General features: G+C 36.7%; 1 protein-coding gene across 6 annotated transcripts in view; it reads right to left on the bottom strand.

Moving 5' to 3' along the window:
* Positions 1 to 14627, bottom strand: part of PPP3CC (protein phosphatase 3 catalytic subunit gamma) — a 106788-nt gene extending 92161 nt beyond the window's left edge. For 2 of the 6 annotated variants that reach the window (XM_074287507.1, XM_074287508.1), the window contains exon 1: positions 14287 to 14627. In XM_074287507.1, coding sequence (XP_074143608.1) covers positions 14287 to 14338 — 52 coding nt within the window. In that variant the 5' untranslated portion in view covers positions 14339 to 14627. The other 4 variants (XM_074287510.1, XM_074287509.1, XM_074287505.1 and 1 more) reach the window with 4 other exon arrangements.
* Between the last annotated feature and the right edge of the window lie 468 nt (positions 14628 to 15095).

The following is a 15095-nucleotide window of genomic DNA, read 5'->3' as shown; positions in this document are numbered from 1 at the left end:
TGGTTTCAGTAATTGCTCCTATATAATACAATTTGAGGTTCAAAAGTGCTTTCACCCTATCATCCCCACTTCTTTTCTTTATCATTTTCCTTGATATTTTAGATAGTTTTCCTCCCCAAATGAATTATGATATTATTACATCAAGTTTTGTAAAGTACTGTATCTTTTTGGTAATTTCATTAATATACCATTAAAATATCAAACTAATTTTGGTAGTATTATCATTTTTATTATATTGGTAGTGCCTAGCCAGAAACTATTTAAGTTGTTCTTTATTTCTTTAAGGACTTCCTTGTAAATTAATGTATACAAATTTTGTATCTGTTTTGGTAGTTATCCATGTATTTTATGTATTGTGTAGTTATTTGGAATAGGATTTCTCTTTCTATTGCATTTTATTTGTTTTGTTTTTATTATACAGAAATGCTGTTGGTTAGATGTAACAGAAAATGCCAACCACATCCAGAGAAAGAACTATGGAAATTGAATGCAGTTTTTTGTTCTCATTTTTCTTTTGCAACATGACTAATATGGAAATATGTTTCATATGATTGTACATGCGTAATCTTTTTTTATGTTTATTTTTTAATTAATTTTTTTATAATTATAACATTTTCTTTGACAGTACATATGCATAGGTAATTTTTTTTTTTTTTTACAACATTATCCCTTGTACTCCCTTCTGTTCCGAATTTTTCCCCTCCTTCCCTCCACCCCTCCCCTAGATGGCAGGCATTCCCATACATATTAAGTATCTTATAGTATATCCTAGGTACAATATATATGTGCAGGACCGAATTTTGTTGTTGCAAAGGAAGGATTGTATTCTGAAAGTAAAAATAATCTGGGAAGAAAAACAAAACAAAACAAAACAAAAAAAAATGCTCACAGTTTACACTCATTTTCCAGTGTTCCTTTTCTAGATGTAGCTGATTCATCATTGATCAATTGGAATTGGATTAGCTCTTCTCTATGTTGAAGATATCCACTTCCATCAGAATACATCCTCATACAGTATCAATGTTGAAGTGTATAATGATCCCCTAGTTCTGCTCGTTTCACTCAGCATCAGTTGATGTAAGTCTCTCCAAGTCTCTCTGTATTCCTCCTGTTGGTCATTTCTTATAGAACAATAATATTCCATAACATTCATATACCATAATTTACCCAACCATTCTCCAATTGATGGACATCCATTCATTTTCCAGTTTCTAGCCACTACAAAAAGAGCTGCCACAAACATTTTGGCACATACAGGTCCCTTTCCCTTTTTTAGTATTTCCTTGGGATATGAGCTCAGTAGTAGCACTGCTGGGCCAAAGGGTATGCACATTTTGATAACTTTTTGGGCATAATCCCAGATTGCTCTCCAGAATGGTTGGATTCTTTCACAATTCCACCAACAATGCATCAGTGTCCCACAGCCCCTCCAACATTCATCGTCATTTGTTCCTGTCATCTTAGCCAATCTGACAGGTGTGTAATGATATCTCAGAGTTGTCTTAATTTGCATTTCTCTGATCAATAGTGATTTGGAACACTCTTTCATATGAGTGGAAATAGTTTTAATTTCATCATCTGAAAATTGTCTGTTCATATCCTTTGACCATTTATCAATTGGAGAATGGCTTGATTTCTTATAAATTAAAGTCAATTCTCTGTATATTTTGGAGATGAGGCCTTTATCAGAACCTTTAACTGTAAAAATGTTTTCCCAATTTGTTACTTCCCTTCTAATCTTGTTTGCATTAGTTTTGTTTGTGCAGTAACTTTTTAATTTGGTGTAATCAAAATTTTCTATTTTGTGATCAATAATGGTCTCTAGTTCTCCCTTGGACACAAACTCCTTCCTCCTCCACAAGTCTGAGAGGTAAACCATGCCATGTTCCTCCAATTTATTTATGATTTCATTCTTTATGCCTAAATCTTGGACCCATTTTGATCTTATCTTAGTATGTGGTGTTAAATGTGGGTCCATGCCTAGTTTCTGCCATATTAATTTCCAGTTTTCCCAGCAGTTTTTGTCAAATAATGAATTCTTATCCCAAAAGTTGGGATCTTTGGGTTTGTCAATCATTAGATTGCTATTTTTATTCACTATCTTGCCCTGTGAACCTAACCTATTCCACTGATCAACTAGTCTATTTCTTAGCCAATACCAAATGGTTTTGGTGACTGTTGCTTTATAATATAGTTCTAGATCAGGTACAGCTAGACCACCTTCATTTAATTTTTTTTTCATTACTTCCCTTGAAATTCTTGACCTTTTGTTGTTCCATATGAATTCTGTTGTTATTTTTTCTAGGTCATTAAAATAGTTTCTTGGGAGTCTGATTGGTATAGCACTAAATAGATAGATTAGTTTAGGGAGTATTGTCATCTTAATTATATTCGCTTGGACTATCCAAGAGCACTGAATGTCTTTCCAATTATTTAAATCTGACTTTATTTTTGTGGCAAGTGTTTCGTAATTTTGCTCACATAATTTCTGACTTTCCTTTGGTAGATCTATTCTTTTGTTCTCATTTTTTCTTTTGCAACATGACTAACATGGAAATATGTTTCATATGATTGTACATGCGTAATCTATATAATATTGCTTCTGTCTTCAGGAAAAAGAAAGGAAGGAGAAAAATCTGGAACTCAAAACCATACAAAAATGAATGCTGAAAATTGTCTTTACGAATAATTTGAAAAAACTAAATACTATTAAGTGAAAAAAAAAAGAAATGCTGTTAACTTTTGAGGATTCATTTCATAATCTGCAATTTTTCTTTTCCTCTCCTCTTCTTAAATTGGTAGGCAATTTGATATAGATGATTCATGTGCTATAATATAAAACATTTCCATATTAGCATTATTGTGAAAGAAGAAACAAATCAAAACGGGGGGGGGAAAACATGAAAAAGAATAAAAAGAATAAAGTAATTGAAAAAAGTTCCAAATTGCTCTCCAGAATGGTTGGATCAGTTCACAACTCTACCAATCATGCACTAGTGTCCCAATTTTTCCATATCCTCTCCAACATTTGTTTTCTTTTTTTGTCATATAAGTCAATCTGATAGGTAGCCTGAAACTATTCTAAAACTAATAATACATATCTACCAAATGTGTGCTTTAATCAAATACTGGTTAGAAAGCACACAGGATTGAAACTTTCAAATTAAGGTTTTGCAAGAATGAATGTTAAAAACTATCTTTGAAGTATTTTGAAAATAAAAAGCTATTACCAAAAAAAATCTGGATGCTATTCAAAGAAAGAGGACTAAAAAACTAAATGTGGAACACAACCAAGTATTTTCACCTTGGTTGCTTGTTTGTTTGGTTTTTTTTTTTTTCCTCTCAAATTTTTTCTTTTGATCCGATTTTTCTTGTGCAGCATGATAGTGGGAAAATATATATTAAAGAAAATAAAAATAAAGGAAATTTTCATTATTAAAAATAACCAAATAAGTAACTTGTTTTTGTTTCTCCCAAATGAAAAGATGTCCATGATATTTTTCTAGGTTTTTATTAATTCTATTTCTTTTATTTTGCAGATAAAAGTAGCATATATTTTATAGGAAAAAGAAACAATTTTGATACCAAAAATCTGAGTGACATTTGAAAAAAATCTGTTCAATTATTTCTTGGATGTTTACAATTTAAGGCTTATATAAAAAAATTTTTTTTAGCCTGCCAGCAGACTACAACAAAGCAGCTATTTCTTCTTCTTTAGGGAATTCTCTCATCTATATCCAAGAGAAAGATGATCCTCTCATACTTCCAATATTTTTCTCTACTAAAAGCTCATCACATTGATAAATTATTAAGTATACATAGTCTAAGATGTAAACCAATGCAAAACTCTTACATTGAAGGGGTAATGTACAATTTTTCATCCAATACATGACAAAATTGTATAAATATGCATATCTGGCTATACGTATGCTAAAACAGTCTTTTGGTCTAGATCAATGATTTAATAGTATAGTGAGGATTTAATAGCAAACAAATCAACAAGTGGTAGTTTTAGAGAGTTGTCTAAAGATGTGAAAAGTTAAGTGACTTGTTAAGTGGGCATGTCAGATTGGATGGGATGAGGAGAGGTGAAAGACTGAGGAATTGGGGATATTATCTGGATGTCAGGCAAGTAACTGGGAGCATGGTATTGCCCTGGAAATTAATACTGATAAAGATGACCATCCTAATAATGTTGGAGGACTTTAGAAAGATAGGGAAAAGATTGCACTATTAGCAGAACTGTGAACTGCTATCAACCATTCTGGAAATCAATTTGCAATTATGATAATAAAGCAACTAAAATGTCTATATACTCTGTCTCAGTGCTAAGCATATATCCCAAAAATGTTACTGATTTTTAAAAAAAGGATTCAACATACTCCAAGATATTCAGAGCAGAACCTTTTGTGGTAGTAAGGAACTGGAAACAAAATCAATATCCATCAACTGGTGAATGGCTAGGCAAATTATAATGCATGAATTTGATAGAATATTACTATGCTATGAAAGAGATTGAGTAAGTCTCTCATACAGAAAACCACAACAGACTTATATGACCTAATGAACTGAGTAGAGTCAGGAATGAGGCTGAGTATAGCACTGTAAATGGAGGGAATAACTACAAACCAATTGAAAATGAATTGTGCAACATTACCAAAAAATAGGCTTATCCTGAAGAAGAGGTATGAGACACTTTCCCCACTCTTTTTGCACAGATGAGAGGGAGAGTTACAGATGAAGAACAATGTTATGTGGTTGGTTTTGCTCATTTTCCTCCTTTTCTTCCACTTAAAATCCTCTCGCATAATGAAAGGGCTGGTTCTCTGAAGAAGAGATATGAGGGAAATCTGAGTGATGTGAAGGCAAAAGTTATCGATAAATTTGATATCTCAAAGATATTTTAAACTCAGCATATCCAAAATTGATCATATTATCTCTTCTTTGAAACTATCTCCTCTCCTTAACTTTGCTATTACTTTTGAAGGGAACAACACCCTCCCAATAACAAAAGATAAGTATACAAGTGTCATTTTCAAACTACTCATACTGTTACTCTCATATTCAATGTCATCAAATCTTGTTGATTCTATCTTCATAAAATCTTTCATATATGCTCCAATCTCTCCTCTAAAAGCCAAAAACCAGATGAAGATCTTCATCACTTCACACCTGAATTACTGTTAATAGACTGGTCATCTTGCCTCAAATCTCTCTGTTCCAGTCCATCTTTTATCAGCTTCCAACATGATTGTCCTGAAGTCTAGGTTTGATCACATCACCCTCTATTTAATAAAATACAATGCTTTCAGGATCAAATATAAAATCTTCTGTTTGGATTTTATAAGCCCTTCATAACCTGGCCTCTTCCTACTTTTCCAATTTTATACTTTATTTCCCCTCCTTGTAATATACAACCTAATAACACTGACAGCCTTGCTATTCCTCATGTAAGACATCCATCTCCCAACTGAATGCATTTTCACTAGCAACTGAATATAGCTTTCATTCTTTCATTACTCTTTCCTCCTCTTGGTTTCCTTCAAGTCTCAATCAGAACCTCACATTCTGCAAGAAGACTTTCCTTGTCCCTTTCAAATTTTCTCTCATTTACCCTGTATATATTATGTATATACATAGTTTGCATTTTGTTTCCCTCATTATCTCTATATCTTGACAATAAGGACAGTTTTTTCTTTCTTTGATAATGTGATGATCAATTGCATTGGCGCTTTTCAACAATTAGATGATTCAAAGCAATTTCAACAGAAGTGATGGAAAGAGCCATTTGCATTCAGAGAGAGGATTATGGAAATTGAGTATAGATCAAAGCATAGTGTTTTTACTTTTTGTTGCTGTTAGCTTGGTGTTTTTTTTTTCTTTCTCATGTTTTTTCCCCCCACTTGATCTACTTTTTCTTGCACAGCACGACAAATATGGAATTGTTTAGAAGAACTGCACATGTTTAACCTGTATCAGATTGCTTGCTGTCTAGGGGAGAGGGGAAGGGCAGGAGGGAGAGAGAAAAATCTGGAATAAAAGGTTTTGTGAAGGTGAATTTGAAAACTATCTTTGCATGTATTTGGAAAAATAAAAAGCTATTAAAATTGGTTGATTGACTGTATTAATATTTTTCCTGAATGTTCTCTATATCCATCGAGTTGTCAGTAATCTTCAGATGGATATCCATTCCAAAGACGTTGGAGAGGCAAAATATCCAAAATAACTCATTTCTTTCCCAAATACCCCTGTTTCTTCTGGTTCACATCAGACACTAGAAATGGCAAACATGAAACAGAAATATTGAGGGAGAACATATGAAAGACAAGTTCCTCAGTGGAACCCAAAACCACACAGTAGAAGAAGGGGAGAACCCCCATCTGGCAGGCCAAATCCTGAAAGGGACCCAATACCCCAAAAGAGTCAATTAGCTGCAAGGAGGAGAATCGGGGTAGTAAAGCACGATGTAGTTAGGGGAGATACCATGTGGCATGGGGGAAGGGCAAGGAAAAAGACAAGGCAGAGCACCTTGGCACACTGATCCACAGGAAGGCAGCAGTCCTGGGACAGCCCCATAAGTAAATCCCATAGGAAAAATTTAATGTCAGGGACACAATCGAGACATCTGACAGGGCCTTAGCAAGACAAGACTGCTCAAGCCCTCCACAAGAGGTAGGTCCCAGGAGTATGACATTCTCCCTATTTCTGTTAAGGATAGCATCATCCTTTCAGTTATCTTCATTTGCCACCTTTGAGTCATTCTTTACTTCTTCCTTTCCCTTAAGCCCAACATCTAATCAGTTATCAATCCATGTCAATGTTCTAAATCACTCTCACAACTGTTCACTTCTTGACAAACACAGTCTTTACTCCAGTTCCAGACCCCATATAACAATAAAGTTCTATAGAGGTGAGAGAATCTAGGAATGTGGTACAATGGATTTTAAATCAATTTTTTTTGATGTGTTGATCTATTTGGCTAAAATTTTCCCTCTTTTTTTCCTCTTTTAAAAAATTTGTGGTTAGGGCAGCTAATTGGCACAATGGATAGACAGCACTGGCCCCAGAGTCAGGAGGATCTCAGTTCAAATTTGACCTCAGCACATAACACTCACTAGCTATGTAACTCTGGCCAAGTCACTTAATCCCAATTAAAAAAAAAAAAAAAAAAAAAAGGCGTGTAGTCATGAGCCAATAGATACTCTGGGAGGCACTAGGAGAAGGGATAAAGGTCATATACCAATGAAGGCCCAATTGAGATTGGATAAAATTCATAGTAGACCTTATCAGCAAGATTTTGTGATTTTTCTCTAATACCACTGAATAACACATGAACAAGAAGGAATTAATATATATATATATCATATATATGTATATATGATATATATATATATATATAATAAAGTGGAAGTAATAAAAAATTGGGATTTGGCAAGATTCAACAAAAGGAAGAAGGATTCAAGAGAGAGAATAATAGAATTTAATTGGTTCACCAGACATAAAGACAGGGACAGAAGAAAAGTGTATCCAGTATAAGCAAGTATAAAGACTAGAGAAAGAACTAAAAGTAGAGCAGATGGGGGTCATGGTGAAAAGAATAGTGGGGAGGGAAAAATACATGCTTGTTAATTTTTTAAAAAGTAAAATAAAATGGGTTAGTATCACTAACACTTCCCAATGATTCCTTCTTCTCTCCATCTTGTATCAGAGAGTCTTTCTTTGTAACAGAGTCTAGTTAAGGGAAACAAACTGCTACACTGGCAAAGTCTGACAACATATGCCTCATTCTATACTTGTGATATACCACCTCTCTGCCAGAAGAGGGGAATATTTTGTTATTATTTCTCTGCTGAAAAGTCAACATTGATGGTTGCACTAATCAGAATTATTTTTTTTTAAATTTCTTTTTATTTCATATTTTATTTCCCCCCCCCCAATTACATGTAAAAACAGTTTTTACTGTTTGTGGGATTTTTAAAAATTGAGTTCCAAATTCTGTCCTCTTCTGTACTTCTTCCCTCCTTAAAAAAGCAAGCCAATTTGATATAAGTTGCAAAACATATTTCCATATTAGTCATGTTGTAAAAGAAAACACAACCACTCTGCTCCCAAAAGAGAAAGAAATTGTGTTTTTTTTAAAAGTAAAATAAAAACATAAAAATAACAGGTTTAGAAGTCATAAAACAAAGGGAAAATAAGATAGATTATAATCAGCTAAAGGAATTTCAGAGTTCATGAACATTAAAATGGCAAGATCAAAGATATGATTATCTTTATGTGTGGCTAAAGTATGTGAACTGAATAGACTAAGGAACTAGAAAGTTAAGAGTAATTGAGGAAACCCAATTTTCTTATATGAGAGCAGAAATTACAATGAAGAGAAACACTGTGGTCAAGGTAAACTTTGAGAAAAGAAGACAATGGAGAAGAGGTCAGTGGGAGAAAAGGGTATTCCTACATAATGGTCATCAAGATCTGGAGTGGGTGATAAATTTTTTTTTTATTATATATATATATATATATATTTTATAATATTATCCCTTGTATTCATTTTTCCAAATTACCCCCCCTCCCTCTATTCCCTCCCCCCGACGACAGGCAATACCATACATTTTACATGTGTTACAATATAGTCTAAGTACAATACATGTGTGTGAATATCATTTTCTTGTTGCACAATAAACATTAGAATCCGAAGGTACATGCAACCTGGGCAGACAGATATTAGTGCTAACAATTTACATTCCCCTCCCAGTGTTTCTTCTCTGGGTGTATCTACCTCTGTCCATCATTGATCAACTGGAAGTGAGTTGGATCTTCTTTATGTTGAAGATTTCCACTTCCATCAGAATACAGGGTGATAAATTTTGATGGTATTAGAGAGAAAAATCTAGAGATAGCAATGTGGAAGGAAGGAGTACTCCCGTTTGCCCACACTATCAATGTTGATGGTAACAGTGTCCATCAAAAAGGAAGCAGACCTTAGATCTGCCAGATGTTAATGCCAGAAATCGAGAAAGGAAAAAATTTAATATGAAACAAAATTTGATGACACAGGAATTGCAGAGTAAAAAGAATGGGCAGATCTGGAAGGAGACCTTAAAAGGCTTGGATTAAAGTAAACTGGACTAAGGAAGAAGATAGTATAAAAGGGATGGAGAACAGGAGTACATCAGCAATCAGGGTTTCAGAATCATTCAGAGGGAGTAAGATAACCACTGAGAATTAAGTACAGGCAGCGCATCAGTGGCAGAACAGAGGTCCTTTGAGGAAGGGATATACTGCTCCAGATTCTCCCCTGAGGTCTAACCTTGTTATAAGGCAGTGACGGTGTAAAATAAGAGACACTTCATGGTCTACCTCACAGCAGGCAAGAATCTGCCTTAGGGAAGAATTAAGAAAATGTACCTCTTTCTCTTCCTATCAGAGGTGATGTATTATGAACGTGGATTACTGTACACACTCTTAAATAGTTGATGTGATAAATCATTTTGCTGACTTGATTTTTCTTTCTTTTTAAATCTTTGCTACAAAGGATGGTTCAGTAAACAAGAGAGGAAGGAATGAAATACTTAGAAATGAAGATGCTGTAAAAGCAAAAGATGGCAATAAAAATAAAATTATTAAATTAAAAACTATATTTCTTTGTTACAAAGGAGAGTTCTCTTTGAGGTGCTAGAGGGAAATGACTACTTAGAATCATGGAAAAATGACAAATATGTTTAAAAAATCCAGGAATATAAAAACTATAAACATAATCAAGAAATTAAATAATTTATTAATTGCTTATTAATGTACAAAACACCATAGTAGCATAAGGATAACAAAGATGAAAACCCAACAGTCCCTACTCTCATGAAGTAAGGATATTTGATTTTTTTATCCAGGAAAATAATGTTTTATATATATATATATATATATATATATATATATATATATATATATATATATATATATATATATATATATATACACACACACACATATATATATATTCAAAATATACACAAAATAAGTACAAGATAATTCAAATCAGGAAAGACCTCACAGGTGGACCACACAGAGCTCTGAAGGAAGATAGGCATTCAAAAAGATAAAAGATTAGGAAGAACAGACAAGAGGGACAGCCTGTGTAAAATGCACAGAGATAGGTAATGGGATGCTGAGTGAAAAATAAGTAGACCAATTTGGCTAGGTTTGTAGAATGAGTCAGTGAAGAGCAGCAGAAAGAAATACATTTGAAAGATAAGTTGGAACCAGAATATGAAGTGTGACTGCCAAGAAGAAAAGTTTGTATCAAATTGTAGAGACAACTAGAGAATGGCATCACTAGATTTATGCTTTAGGAAAATCACTTGGTAGCTGTGAGGGATGAACTGGAGAGGAAGATCAAAGGCAAGGAAAGGGGGCAATTGAGAGACTACTGCAATAGTCTAAGTGAGAAGTGAAAAGGGTTAACTAGAGGTAACTATATGATAGGTAGAATCAACAATATTTGGCAACTGTCTAGAAACCAGTAGGAGACTGAGGATGACAAGGTTTTTTTAATATAAGTGTCTGGAGAATCAGAATACAATTAAGAAAAAAAGGGAACTTATGACATGTATCCAAAGAAAGGGGGAAGAAAACTAGTAATTCCCTATGGTTCACTGGTACACTATAGTCTTTAGCTCATATGAATCTCTACACAATATAGTTAGGCAACAGAGTGGATGAAAACACCGAATCTGGGATCAAAAAAGTCCAAACTCAAATCCTGTTTTGGATACTTACCTAGCTAGATAATCCTGAGCTAGTCACTTAAATCTTCAAGTCTCTATATCATTGCCAGGAAAATATGGATAAAAATATCACCTATCTCACAGGATTCTTATGAGGATCAAATATAAAAAATATATGCAAGCCTTAAAGTTTTATAAAAATATTAAATACTATAGTTACGAGTTTCCTCAGAATGGGAGTACAATGAAATAAGTCTAACTTCTACCAAGGTCTGTCTACTTTGAAAATGATTTTTTACAAACAGACTCTTTATACTTATAAATAGATATGTACTAGATAGGGACTGGCCTGCAATTTTACCTGCATAGGAAACTCTCAAATAACTCCTCCTTCCAATGCAGGCTGCTACCTTCTCTGAAACTTACAGTCTGAGAACTGTAAAAGCACTGAGGGGTTAAGTGAGATACTAAGGGTCACACAGCTAGTATCTAATAGAGGCAGGACTTGAACAGAAGTCTTCCTGGCTTCCAAGGCAGTTCTCTACTTACCAAGCTAGGGAACCAGATCGAAGTAGATTAGAACATCACAAATTACCATTATTTATACTGAATTGTCTTGGTAAACATTTTCCAAGTATATTCTAATCTTGGTCAAGATTTCTTGGGAGTTCTGCAGCCCACAGGTCTTCTCCATGGCCTTGAGTTTGATACCTCTACACTATGCCACATGTACATATAGGTGATATGTATCTATATCTTTATAGATTAGCTATAGACATAGATCACACACATGTGTTCATATTTCTAAACTAAACCTTATTTCTAGAAATATTTAATCTGAAGTTATAAATACTTTAAAAAAATTTGTCAAAGAAAAGCAATATTCTTTGTGACCAAATAAAAGAATAACAGTTTAGAATTTCATCAATCAAGCTGAAAATGAATCATGCATTTCTCTATTTCTTTGACCTAGCTACTAGAGATGGTGCCATAATGAATATGAAATATTAAATAAATCACAGAAAAGATTTTTTAAAAAAGCAAATCATACAATATAAGAGCTGAAAGACCCTCAGACGTTAGTCCAATCTATCCTATGGATGTGGAAATTGAGGCTCTGAGAGGTTATGGTTTTTTTTTTAAACCACATAATTTCAAAGCAGAATTTGAATTCAGATGTTATGACCACTGGACCACACTATCTCATCATCTATTATTATTATTATTATTTTTTCAAGTTAGAAAGTTATTTCCACAGATTAGGAAGAAGAACCAGGAGCCAAAATGTCAAACCAGAGCCAAAGACTGCACAAAATATGCATTCAATAGATAGTTGAGTGAACTGAATACACTATATTATAAAAATTCAATCAACTTATTGCATGATGAACTCTATATTAATACATTTGTTATAGTCATATCAATATGGTCAACAGAAAAATTTAGGATACACAAAACTAGAAAAAATAGTTGCATTAATCTCTGTAAAGGGTCCTGTTTTGGACAAGCTACATATACTTTTATGAAACTGAGTATTTTAATTTGAGGGAGCATTATAATGTCAAAAACAAAAAGGGACTGGATCTGTGATTTCACTAGTATAAAATACTCCAGGAAAGCAATGATTTGCCTACAGTCACACAGGCAATGTGCAGCAGAGGCAGGGCTCTATGGCTTCTAGACAGCACTCTATTCACTATACCACATGGCCTCTCCAATTTCTGAGAAGCTTATAAAACTTTCTCAGCAAAATTCAAAGGTCAGTGGTTCCTAGAGTCAAGGACTCCAAGAATCATCTCAATTTATCATCACCATCTCATCACTGAAACTACCTTGCACTTAGGTGGTGTTTTTAGCCTTTCAAATCCACTGTCACTTGATTTTAATATTTAATCTCTGAGGAAGATTGAGATATTATTATTCACAAGAAAACAAACATAAATGAGTAAAATAGTTTCCTACAGCAAATTAGTGACTAGGCCAGAACTAGAGTCCAAATTCCTATCAAGAGGTCAGTGTTCTTTGTATTATTTATTTAAGTATTTCTAAATAATCAGTGATTTATATGGATATTTCCTCCACTCAATTCAAATTTCCAGTTCCTACTAATAGCAAATAAAAGGTTTAAAAGGCCCATCGGAGTAATTTATTCATAATGATGATTTTGGGTCATCGTGAAATAGTACACTCCGTTCAATTTACCTCGACTAGAAATATGTATAATCCAAATGGTATCATTTTCAAGTTTTAGTGCTAAGAAGGTAAGTTCAAATTATTTATAAAACAAACTTCATGCCTTGATGTTGTGACATAATTATCATCAGATCTTAGACTTGGGGCTGAAATGGACCTCAGAAGCCACCTAATCCAACCATCTCATCTGCTGAGGCACAAGAAAGTTAATTTGTACGTCAAATAATATTGTCAGACGTGAGATTTGAACCTCTGACTGTCTCCTCTGACTGAAAGCCAATATTTTTTCCACTATACCACAACTTTGTATCTCCATATGAACGAGAGTATTTATTAAATTCACATTCAGCCAATACCACGAAACTGCTCTCATCTCTTTTAAGTGTTCAATTGACGTCTCCATCCCAAAAGGGACCTCAGAAATTCTTCACCGATATCAATCACTATTTCTTTCTTTCTCCAAACCTAAAACGAGGCGGGGGGAGTCTTAAGATTTTCTTCAAACCACTTCTGCTCCCTCCAAACCAAAGCGGAGTCTGCCCTCAGGATCACGAAAGCACAAAGTTCTGCTACCCGAGAACACAAGGAAAAAGCGTGTGACATGCAGTCTGAATAACATGACATACTAAAGAAAACACATCTGACAGTTACCAAAGCGCAAACCTTACTGTAATTCAGTCGATAATTTGATAGCACTTAGTTTTCCGCATTCTTATTAGAGAAAAATATTCCTAAGGCGAACACCCAGATGGGAGAATAGCGCTCTCGGGCTTTGACTGCCCAAAGCATCTTTATTTCCTATAAGTAAAATTCCTTAAAACGATTTCTCAGAAGGCTCATTTTACCGTTTGAAGGGGGCTTTAACGCAGTAAAATGCCAGACTAGGATGAGGGGAAGGCAAGGGGAAAGAGAACTGACAAGTGATATGTCTGGGGTGTTTCCAGCCTCGATTTTCTAGCAGCTGGGAAGTTTGAGATCGGTCCGTGCGACCGGAAAAGCAGAATAAAAGCAAATCCCGAGATTACAAAGGAGAGAGAGAGGGTGGGGTCTGACCTGAGAATCACTTCTTACTCGGAGGAATCAGTAAAATCCTCCGTGATGGAAAGGAGCTGACAGGAAATCCACACCCCCTCTCCGAGATGCCCTCAGCCGGCACAGGGCCACTGCCCAGCAGCGCCCGGGATCCGCCGGCCCGGGGTTCTCCGCTTTGCCCCTCAGCCGGCCACCGCCTCCCGGGGCCCTCCGAGCGGAGGAGCAGCCCAGGACTCCTGGCTCTGACCCAGAAGACACTCCCCCCCGCCCGGGTCTGCCCTAGCTCTTTCCCTCCGTCGCCGCAGAGCCCAGAGACCGTTCCCCGGCGCTGGGCAGGTACCTTTGATGACGCGCTCGGTGGTGGAGAGTTTGCTGCGAGTCCTCGAGGACATGGTCCCCTTGTCTCCCTCCCCCTTCTCGTTCCGGGCGGCGGCCGGGCCCTGGGCCGCCGCCTCCTTCCCCGGAGGTCTCCGCTTCCCCCAGGGCCGCCCGGCCCGCTCTTCCCCGTCTCCGGCTCTTCAGGGCGGCTCAGGCCCGAGGAGGCGGAGCAAGCCCCCCGGCTCCCGGCTTACGTTCGCCTGACAGAATCCCGCCCCGCGCGACCCCCTTTTTTTCAAGCCGCAGCGGCTGCCCGCTACAAGTCCGAAGCAGCAGCCGCGGCAACAGAGGCGGGAGCTGCTTCTCGCGACCCGTCCCAACTCAGCACGCACGCGCTCCGCCCCTCATGGCGCGCGTCCTCCTCCCCCGCGCGCCGTTTCCACTAGCATTCCCACAGCAGCCCTTCCCCTCCGCCCCTCGCGCCCCCGCCTCCTCGCAGCAGCTTCGAGGCGCCGTCCGACTCCTCAAGTCCCCCTCAAGTTCACTCCCGGCCCCCCACCCCGCAGCGGGCCTTCCCGCGGCGGCGACGCAGGCGTCCGAGAGCTCGTTTTCATGCGCACGCGTGTCTCTACACCTCTCCCATTCGTCGGGGTTTCCTTTTCTCTTTCTCCGCGTGCCTTCCCTTTTCGCACCCACGCCCATGGCTCCGGAGCATCACTCTCTCGAGAGTGAGAAGCACGGGGGACGTCGCCTTTCAAACGTTGGGGAGGGGGGAGCTCGGGGCCTCTTCCTTCGCCTCTCCCAGTTGGGCATCTCCAGATTCTTCATCTT

The sequence above is a fragment of the Sminthopsis crassicaudata genome, chromosome 2, assembly GCF_048593235.1.
Source record: "Sminthopsis crassicaudata isolate SCR6 chromosome 2, ASM4859323v1, whole genome shotgun sequence".
NCBI lineage: Eukaryota > Metazoa > Chordata > Mammalia > Dasyuromorphia > Dasyuridae > Sminthopsis > Sminthopsis crassicaudata.
The sequence above is the reverse complement of the archived record's forward strand: the minus strand, read 5'-3'. Positions and strand labels throughout refer to the sequence as shown.